The 11,355-nt window shown below is 42.3% G+C and overlaps 1 protein-coding gene and 1 non-coding gene across 2 annotated transcripts in view; both read right to left on the reverse strand.

The window, feature by feature from the left end:
- Positions 1–10,232, reverse strand: part of LOC135486010 (glutamate receptor ionotropic, NMDA 3A-like) — a 44,424-nt gene extending 34,192 nt beyond the window's left edge. Inside the window, exon 1 of the mRNA XM_064768452.1 lies at positions 9,375–10,232. Within this exon, the coding sequence (XP_064624522.1) occupies positions 9,375–9,776 (402 nt within the window). The 5' untranslated portion in view covers positions 9,777–10,232. The remainder of the gene's footprint in view (positions 1–9,374) is intronic.
- A 942-nt stretch (positions 10,233–11,174) lies between these two features.
- On the reverse strand, positions 11,175–11,246 carry Trnaq-uug (transfer RNA glutamine (anticodon UUG)). Its single transcript has one exon. It is a non-coding gene; the product is annotated as a tRNA-Gln (tRNA).
- Between the last annotated feature and the right edge of the window lie 109 nt (positions 11,247–11,355).

Here is an 11,355-nt window from a genome sequence, read left to right on the forward strand (position 1 = left end):
GGGAAAACTGATTAAAAACTTTAAATCCAATGTCGATATCAATAATCCCGCTCTGATGAGGAGCGTGCTGTTGGTCTCTGCAACTAATGTAGAAGACTGGTCGGTTCCAATGGATTTCTTGCTGTGACATCATTAGTTCACGCTCTTATTTATCAACGAAAGACAGCTCGCATTGTTAGTTCCAGCCTCACTCGAAATCCATCCCAATTTGCCCTATTTGTTCGTTTTAAAATGACAATGGCGGCAAGAAACGGGATCCATGTGGCTCATGGCTGATGTGAGGTGATAGGGTGCATCCTGCACTAACATGCCATTCCAGTCGCTACAAAGTCTAGCAAAGTCTTACAATAAGAATTCACAAGAACAGGATACGAAATTCGTATCTATCAAACTCAATGTGGGACTGATGCGACATGGAGATGTGGGACATTACGTGTCTTATTCTTGTTGCCTCAGTCCAACTTTTACAACCTGAGAACCTATGCTTGGGATGATTCGAAGAGATCAGCCAAGGCCAAACCAATGGAAAGGATTACGAAACGGAATACCAAGTGCCGTTTGTTCCCTAGCCTTTATCTGTCAAACAATGGGTGATATGAATAAAGACCAGTAAATGCTTTTATCTAAAATTCCATGTACATTTACACTAGGCCTTTCTGTACAAAATTGTAGTAAAAGCATTTACTTGTCTTTATTCATATCGCCCAATATCATGCATGTCCATGACTATTGTCGTATTAAGAACTTGCGAACGAACAACCTTCCGAGCTTAGATTGCTACATGTATAGACACACGGTGAAATGAACATCATTTTATCATTTCAAGATATTAGCCGCCATTGTTTTTCATCCGCCAACAATCAGTCGCCAGCATCATTAGATTAACAAGATGCACGCAATATCAAGTCAAGGCTTGATTATCTTTGCCCCAGCAATCATGGCGTTTGTCAACATCAGGCAATGTGGCGGCGACTTTTCATTTCTTACCCCTGGCACTCGTTATGAATAAGTTATAGTGTTTGATGATACGTTTAGTGCTTGTTATAGTCATGAGGCTGACATAAACATTGTCCTTCTTTTCAAGAGAAGGTGTTTATACGATCAGGCAATATCTACTTTGGAATAAACAACATTTACGCATCAGTCTGGAACTAAATAGTTTCAAGCAGATTCCTCAATGCGACATGTAGAGGAACCCACATTTTGTTCATTACTGCTCTGACAGCCACATGATGTCTATCATCGCCAGACCGTTTCCATCGCGTTCTACCCATGGCATCGAATCCCGAACCGGTACGCCCGGAGCAAGCACCGCAGATGATAATCGAACTAGTATCGCTCTCCAATTACTCTGACATACCTCATAACGATTGCGGTGATTACAAGGTAGAGAACATCCAGGGCCTCCGAGACATCCGAGACCAAACAGAATTCAATCATTCTAGTTGGTCTGGGCCGGGATCTGGGAACAGATCCTTGCAACATAGAATAATGCTTGGTCATTTGCTGCATGGCTTAGGGATGTACACGAATGATGGTTGTTCGCTGGTGTGATGATTATGCAAGCATTGCAGATTACCAATCATTACTTAAACATGAATTACCGGTGTATAATAATGACTCATTAGGAAGCATGATGTTGTTGGTCATCAACAGTGTCCTTCATCATTGGACGCGGGTGTGTTAATTTGAAGGTGAAGAAACAGGAAAGTGGCTGATATGAAACAGAAAAGTTCTGTATGAAAGGCAGAGTTTATGACGTTTTTCACGAAAGCGTCTTTCGTTTGGCCTTACTGTTGAACCATAAGTCATACCACGGTGAGGAATGATGTCTCATCATATGTCATTTGTGGGCACTTACAATTCTCGTTTTTTAGGAGAAGTAACATCGACACCATCTACGATATGTTTCGAGGTCTTCTAAAGCCGGGTTCATAGCACGAAAACCTGCATTGTACTTTTCATTTTCGTATTTTTCAACCGTTCATGTTTCCCTGACAACAAAAGACTTTTCCCTTGGGTTGGCGTCAAACGCGGAGCGCCGTGCAATCAAAGGTTAGAATGTACTTGTGTTATAATCTGAGCACGACAAGAGAATGGAAATCTCACATGAGACAACTTTCTCATAGATAACAATCCTTTAATGCACACCGTCTCCATGGCGGAATGTGTCAGTATTCTGAGCTCATCATCATGCACTGGATTATTTGACGCCTGCAGGGCTGCTGCCCTCACTTTCTGTGTTTATAAAGGCTTAATTCATGCAATGCTGTCCGCCGTAAAGTGAATTCCATTGACTACGTTAACAAAAACCAAACACACAAAAATCGAATGAAATCTAAAGGACTCAAAGCCTCCGAAGTAACGTCTCCGATGGAATGACATGTGTCTCGTATGGTTTCATTGGCCTTGGTAGGACACTACACTACCTGCCCGTCGGTAAAAGAAAACTGTTGTTCCTTACCATTACATACCCTGTCACCTTGATACAGTTTAATTTATTCACCAGTTTCTTCCACACCGATCATGGAGTTACAGAGAACGCTTCTGACTCATCTGAGAGCCATGACCGGAACTCTGATCATTGATGACGACGATCTGTCCCAATTGTTTGTGCATTTAGTTTGAAATACGGTCCTAAATTAATAAGTTAATTCTATTTGCAAGGAAGATCTAAAAGGCTCCATTGTGACAATTGCTTTTGTTTCAACGGAACTACTCGTTTGTTCACATGAAATCCAGCTTTCATGAATCCTGTGAAATGTACTTTCAAGAGTATAATAAGATATTTTATTTCCGGGAGGAAGCCCTGGAGGAAACGGAGGGGGCCTGGGGAAGCAAAGGGGATCAAAATAACAATTCATTCAGGATGGAAATATCAAATATCATATTGCTGTGCTGGAATTGAAACCACTGTTTGGATTATTCAAGAATGTCACATAACCCATAAAATATCCGTAGAGACGCACGACTATTTACATGACTTGACTCAAACACAGCCTTTTTCAATATTCACATTGTATAAAGGTAATGACTCACATTATTGCGAAAATATATGCCTGTTCACAACAGAACCTTGACTGTAACAATTACAATCGTGCATGTGACGTGCAGATGTCCTTGCTTCAATAAAGGATGTGTCATTTCCAATTAATCGTGTTGTCACTTTATCATACTCATCCTTGCGCGTGGAGACATAAACCGTAACAGAGATGTCAATTATTATTCAAATTTGGTGAGATAATATGACAACAATAATCCTCAATTTCCTCATCATTCGTATTGGCAGAGTTTGATCAGATTAATAACAGACTGAAATCGATGACTCTGTAGCTGGTGTAGAAGTAGAAAATATCCCCCTGGAAAATATGTTCGGGCTTATTGTATTCTGATGGATTATGGTACATGTATATGGCTTGTAGATGCCATGAGTATCAATATCTCAGAGAATAAATCGCATGATTGAATCCTATGTTCCCTTGTCATTGAGTTTCCCGGCCGGAGATAAATATTGTTCAGTTTAAATGTCTTGAGGTTTTCCAGAGAAGCTAGCTTAACTGTGCTTTGTTCTACGTCGCTCTTCTCTCATAAGTTATGACATCTAAAAACCTGTCACTTGCAGCCAATATACATTGTCATAACCCACGTCATATACACAAGTTTTTGCACTTAGAGGAGTCTTCTTCAGAGCTTTCTTCGTAAGAGTTGCCAACCTGGTAGCCATCAGCAAATACAACATGAGAAGAGGTATATTTAGAATGACTCGGTAAGGCCAACGCTTCCTGAGATGAGTAAGAAGCCAGCTCAAATAACGAAGGTCACGACATTAAACACGTTGTCTGAGAGATACAAACATCAAACCGTGTTCTTTACATATACCACAGATATTGTTTCCTTATTCAAAACTGATTAATTCGATTCCACATGATGCTCGGGAACTTTTTCTTCGTCCTCTATTCCCTACAGCAGATAATTAATTCCTCTTGAAGAGTATAACATCAAACAAAGTATCATGACATCAAGCTTTTGGAGAAGCTGATTAGAGCTTTGTTCTAATATAGCCTGTCTCTTGAGAAGGGTGGTAGAAGTTGACTATCAACTATCAATTTTCGTGTTAATATTTGCTGCACGCCATGGTAATTGTTATCTTTGTACAAAATTGACTCACTGAAATAAGACAATTATCAGCCGAAACTGTCCCCATGGAAACATGTTTTCTAACGGATTATGGTATATGGTTCTGTTGAGACCATAAGCGTCAATACCTCAGACTCAGAGATTGAAACCGCATAGAATGATGTTGTTCCCCAGACATTCTATCCTAGGACATTTTAAACTTTTACACCGGACCCAGAGATGGAAATGTGATAGACCAGTAGCCTAGATCTATGTTTGAACAATCCAAAAGCACAGGTCACCTCCCTAAGAAATCACCAACGGACAAGAGTCATGTTAACGTAAGAGAATTACTTCAATCTGAAAGTAGGTCACACCGACCTAGAAGTTCAGGACACCAGGACGCATTGTCGTGTGCAACGACCGGATCTACTTTCGAGTTTGACCCGGGTGATGATGGATAGAGGTTCAATGTCAGCATTTACCGGTGAGCCCGTTGACATTTTGTATGCATGTGAAATATTAGACGCCGCATATGCTGTAATGATAACTGAAGCATTATCTCAGACAGCATGATCCTCAGCCACAGCCCGGTCGGCAGTCGTTGCTCGATCACAACACATGATCTGGCTCATCTTTTTATTCCAATCTGCATACAACCCAAGGCACGCGCTATTCGTTAACCAACATCTGATCTCTGAGAGGAAAAACACTCTCCTTGCCATGTTCGCACAAGGTGACAGTATAAGGCTAATCCAATCTTTCAGATTAGTTGTTTTCTGTTCTGCCGTCACTGAAAAATACCGGTTGCCTGTACCTGGAGCCATTTCCCTGATATTATTGGCGTCACACGAACAGTTCTTATGTTGTCGCATTAGGAGTCAATGACACTCTCGTTGTTTTCCTTTTGTAACCAAAGCATGCCAGAGGAACACTGAAATGCATGTGACATGTATCATTACTTTTCAAAGATGTATTTAGTAACTGACTTGCCAGGGGAACGGTTTACAGAGTGTTGGTTACATTGTATGTTGTTGCGTCGGTGTGAAGCAACCCATCTTCCGTATATCGATGGTGACAGAACATTTTCAGTAAAGGACACCCGAAGGTTGCCGAATGTGAACGTCTGCGCATCTCTCTTCATCTTTTCATTCACCGCTACGTGAGTGGGAAGATACGTCGTTATTTACCTCTTACCACCCCCTGTTTTCAATTAATTGGAAAGTCAGTCGACATAAAACCGTGCCGAAGTGTGTGTCTCATTCATTTTCAATATGTAGATGTACAACAATCACATTCATCACAATGATAGATGTACCTAACCCTTTGCTCCGAAGCGACAGTGTGTGCGCCTGAAATCATAGGGACAATTTGGGCATTTGCGAAACCTTTCTGTGCAAAACCAATCGGTACATGGATAAATAAGGAAAATATATTGCTTTCAACAACCCTTGACCTTTCTGTGAAGTTTTCTAACTGTCTAAATTTAAGATCAAAGTGATTTCACTTTCACAAATTTGGCGAATGTGGATGGTAATGCACTGCTGGAGGGTTACGTTTTTCTATCCTCAGATTACGTTCTCGTCGACATTTTGATAAGCATTCTTGTTATACTGTTTCATCTCACATGTCGCAAATGCCATTCGGCTTTACTATTTCCTTAAGCATGTCTTGGTTAGTTTACTTCAAATAACATCTTCATCACACCTACACAGTCATGTAATCATAAAAGATGATATGGCTCTTATCCACAACACGACCGTGATCCAGGCAATGGTTAGCCGGTCGATCACCCCCTGGCTATGGCGGGTCGATAGGGCCAATCACAGACGAGCTGATCCATGTGTGTTGGCTAGAATTAGCGACGCCATGTAATCCATGTTATCACGATTATATAAGGACGATGTCATCAACGCGAACGAAGGAAAGCTCCGAAACTCAATGTGGTGCTGCAACTTCCGGTCCCTCTCTTTGCCCCATTCGCCATTATTCTGAAGAAGAATTCTTAAGGCTCCCTATGTCATGGCAAAGGTAGGCCTAAGTCTTGGTCAAAACGCCCTTGATGGTGACGATGATGATGATGCTGATGATGAATTTTTCATGCCACTCTCACATACCATAAAACTGGTATACGGGAGTGTGGATCGTACGGCAAAGTTTGTGGTCCTGAACGCCTGTAGTCACGTACCTTTGACTATATTCATTACAATCGTGGCAGAAGCGTGAAATCGCAAGCGAACGGTGTTCGAATATAACCATAGTTGGTTCTTATAGGGAACGTGCTCTTCCGTCGGGACTCTCATTGCTGGTGGAGGAAGGAAGATAGATGGTGCGGGAGTTTTTTTCTCTCACCAAGCGTGTGAATGACGAGGTGTGATAGCGTAATAAGGCTAACGTTGGTAAACTGCAACTGGAACGCTGTGTATGACAGGATTGACATCAAGTCACCAAAGTGAGTAATGGCCAGAGATTGTTCATCATGAGATTCAGGGGTTCTTCACTCCTACGTCGTATTATGCGAAATGCGGAAAACATCGGAAAGCCTGTTGCAAAAGGCAGACAGATGGAGAATGTTGAATATTGTGATTTGCAACCCAAATAAAGGGGTGTGAACTGGTTATTTTCTGAGAAAACGAAACTCGATAAAACGTTTAATTTACAATAAAGATATCAAATTTCTGTCTCGATGTCTTCATTTCCGTTTAATTTCACACCAAGCCCGGTGAATCAATAATCCAGTCCATCTATGGAAAGGGCTGATTGCTTGTGGTGTCAGCCTAAAGAATACTCCACACCAGTCCCCGGGTTATGTTTCAATACCAAACCTCCTTCGGACCTTGAACAGGTAGCCCGCCTAATAATTATGATGAACATGGCCAAATGCGGGAGGTGCCAGTGACGCACAAGATCAAACACGCTCCAGAACCACCCACTCTGGGATACCAAGAGTCTGGCTACTACGTGGGTCAAGATGCACAACCTCGGCAACGGGCTATAGGCTAAGTGCGTGGTTAATAATTAAGGACTGATTGCAGCTGGTGGCTATCTCCGACTTCAGACAGTCAATAAACATACTATACACACTAACATCCCCATTTACGGCATGGTCTCTGTCAGTTAATTTTCATTCCTTGTATCCTTGTATTAATTACTATCATAATGGTAGTTATTCACGTGTTGATGAAAGAAATGGATGTCTTATTATCCCCATGGCAAAGCCCCCACTCAAGTGATGCATTAGCAGGCTAATAAAGTAAGGGGTCAATCTCTCCCGTGTGGAATATAGAAACCAATCCGACGCGATGTCTTCATCACCTTCGCCGGTCGTTATGTCTAGTTTGGCGGCCTGATGAGCAAGTGTTCACCAGAGGGTCGTGTTTAGAGGATGCAAGAGGAGGGCTACTGACTCAGACGTCTCCGAAAAAAGGTTCTTATTCTTGATTGGAACTGTTATTGTTGTGCAAAGCGACGATGGTGGACTCTGTCTTGTTCAGCAGTTCAGCAGCGTCTTTTCCGTTAGAGTCCGCTTTCAGCTGAAGCTCCTTGCCAATAATAGTTGATCAAGAACATTATTCATTCACGTAAAGCAGAGTGAGTTAATCGGTATAATCTGATGTTTTAACTTGCAATCCTAACGATAGTCTCATGTCCTAACTGTGTAAGATGGTGAATTTCTGGACTTATGCTGAGCTAAGATTGGAGCCAATTCTTGCTCTCTGGTATCTTGCAGATGGCCTCAGTTCAATTCTATGTCGACCTACATCGATCACTAGTACAATATGTATTCGATTTCTGTCCCATAAATGTACTCAGGAGCTGCGATGAATATTTGGGTTGTCACATTAGCAGAACTTACGGGTCAGCTCGTCGGAAAATCTGACAGAAAAGGCTCAACATTCAGAATGATTAATGTGACAGGGGATCAACTTGCCGAATGCGATTGCTATCAGTTTCGGCGCGAACTGAAATAAAAACTAAGCAAGAAATGCAGCGACATTCACTTGGAATTCAAAGTAGTATAGATGACGCAATGATTTCGCAGCGGGAAAGTGGACTCATGTGCTTTTCGTCATATGGAATTTCGACTTATTCACTTACTGCAACTTCAGTGGCTTCGATATAACGCAAACCCCCCCCCCCCCCCCTCCCCACACTTTCACCCCAGAAGACTATGGGATATTGAAGTGCTAGAAGCAAGGACCTGTCCATGGGAGAAATCATCGAACATAACAGACTCATCTTTGGCTACCAAAAAGTGAATACCGCAAAATTGGTATAACGATTACAAGTCCTCTTGTAACAGGTGTTTTGATTTTTCCCGACCACATGCTGATTCAGAATTCATACCGGGTTGATTCCACACTCCAGACACTTTCCTTGCGTTTGAGAGCGGAACATGAGCAATAGGACTCTGGGGCCGTCCCACTTGACCCGTCAGCATGATCAGGAGGGCCCAGTCGGTGTAACAGGATTGCGCAAATACGTCTGTCAACTTCATTCTCCACGAAACCTATCGCTCTTGGTGGTGTTGGCCAATCTATATTCTCGTTCTTTCAACTGTTTTCTTGATTGGTTTTCCAGGCTATTTGGTCATGATTTGATGTATAAAATGATGACAAAAAATTAATAAAATGTTATCTAATTTATGGTAATGCCAACATAAGCAGACGAACATCTGGTGATAGGCTGAATAAGATTATGCTTTTCTGCCGACTGTTGCAAATTATGCATAAATGCAGGGATCTTATAGCCATCTATCTTTTCCTACCAGATCAGAAATGATAAAAAAATAAACATAAATCACAACGACGACGAAATAACTGCCGAGATGCCCTGAAAGAGATGCCTTTGATATGAATATTATAGAAAACAAAGCAATTCTGAGCAAGTTCCCGGCGGACAGAAATTCATTAGGCTGACTTTCATTGTTGGTCTATACCTCATTCAATGTTGTCTTACCAGAATGCAGCAAGCATGGCAAAAAAACGTGTGTCTTCTGACATTGTGGTTTAGACATGATTGATGAAGACAACGTTGCTTATATAGGCCTAACCCCTTGTTGGTTGGTTAGCTGTGACCTTCTTGGGGGTTAATAGCAAAGTACTGATGGCGCCACCATTACTCGCTGAATCGGTTAATAGGAGGCATGGTTCCAAACAGCAGTTGGCTTTGTCAAGGCGTAGAATACCGACAGAAGGATTTCATTACATTTGGTAGCAAAACACTAAAAGGAGAAAGAATAACTTGAAGAATCCTACCTTGTCGTCAGTTGCTTGGTAATCAGTGCCAAGTGTGAGGAGAGGTATTCCAGCTTGGCCAGCAACAAGGGAGGCCATTCTACTAAACTTGGTGGAAATAAGGGCCACCGTGTTTTTCTTTACGGAGTGGTTACATATAGCGTCAATGAGCGGTGAAGGTTCCACGCTTTCGCCGGCCAAGTAGCCTTCTATCGATACGTTAAAAGCCTGTTGAATAGCAAGACTCTCATCGGTCAACGACTCGTTGAACCCTGGCAGAAACACGCCAGGGTTTTCCGTGAGTAATCCAATTCGGAGGACCGTGTCCGGCTCCTTACCGGAATTAGCGGGAATCGAACTGAATATCACGGCCATCATGAATGCTATCCTGATCCGGGAAGGCCACCGAGACATTCTTACCATGGCAAGGGCTGTGGCGAACAGCCTACATCTTCAGCCACAAAGAGGGTGATTCCTTTCTTAATCCAATATGGAATTCTTGATTGGCTCATACATGTAGCATTCTTGCTGCTTAGAGAAACATTTGCGTTGTAAATCAAAACATCTAAATCCTATGGTAGCACACCCCGTTGAAGACAAGCAAAACTCACAGTAGATCCAAGCATCGTTTTCCTTGAGAGAATATATTCAAATGGCAACATTTTTATCATGAAGAGAAGCATAATATAAACGCGGCAACACATATTCAGCTAAAAGGGCCATCAACGATGCCAACCACATCTTTCTTATCCAACGCCGCTTAAAGCAACAGATGGGTAAAGAATCTGCCTGTGTCACCAACCAGTTGCAAGTGAAATCCTTCTTCAAAACGTTAATGTTGAACAATCACTCAGGCTGGTAAGATTCCTTTTCCCCTGAAGGCAGTGCCGGCTGCTGGAGAGGGGGACACGTGACACGCGAGCTCTATCTCCTATCGCGACACAACGGCCTCGTTGTCGCTGTAGTCGCCGATTGTGCCTCGTCATCAGGCGGCGGGCTCATGGTGCCATCTCAATCAACGGCAAAGACACAGAGATTGACATGCCTGCAAACCCCAATTCATTAGCTACGATGAAGTATTTTACAGCAGTGATTGAGAGCAATTAGTCTTTTCTGGAGTTTAAAAATTGAAACACTTCGGTATGCATCCAGGCGGTATCAAAATGTGATTGACGTCCCCGTCACTATTACTGGGGTTGCAATGATGGCGCAGTGGTTCTTGCTTCTTCAGTTGTTCGGCTTCTTCTTGCTTCTGCAGTTGCTCAGCTTCTTCTTGCTTCTTCGGTTGCTCGGCAATGGATTCCGCCTTTCCGCGCTTTAGCATAATGATGCGCTTGCTCTCTGCCGGGAAAAGCGTGAACTGAAATGCGCGAGTCGACTCTTTATGCAGGCCTAATAGTAGCGTATATTTACATCATATCATTCTTTTAATTCTCCAAAGTTTCGCCCCCTAATTACTGGGCATGCTGAGCAGCCAATAGGTAGCCTCCCGGGGCAGTCCTTTGCGTCATCCTAATTGGATCTCCGTAAGGTGAGGGAGGCGATCGGTCCACTGCGTCCGGAGTGTACCGATATAGGTTGAATGGTCGAGGACAGTTAAAAATGAGTAAGGAGAAGATGATCAGGGACAAAGTTGTATCCGGTCGCATCGCTTCTTCTTGGTCCCATCAGGATAACACGACTACAAAATATGAATGATTACTTTCTGTCTATTTAAGGCCTTTTAGTTTTTTGTTTTGTGATGTTTGTGGCACAACAAAAAGAATATGTAAAGAAGAAAAAACAAGAGATTAAAAAAGAAAAAGGGGACAAAAATGTTCGAGGTCCCACCGAGATTTGAACTCGGATCGCTGGATTCAAAGTCCAGAGTGCTAACCATTACACCATGGGACCGCTCACGGACGACGTGGAAATTTATAGTCTACTTAAAATAATGATGCTATAAAACGCGTATTCTTTTTGTATTTTGTCATTATTATTATTCAATTTTTTAAAATAATCT

This window comes from Lineus longissimus, chromosome 4 (assembly GCF_910592395.1).
Source record: "Lineus longissimus chromosome 4, tnLinLong1.2, whole genome shotgun sequence".
In the NCBI taxonomy this organism is placed as follows: Eukaryota; Metazoa; Nemertea; class Pilidiophora; order Heteronemertea; family Lineidae; genus Lineus; species Lineus longissimus.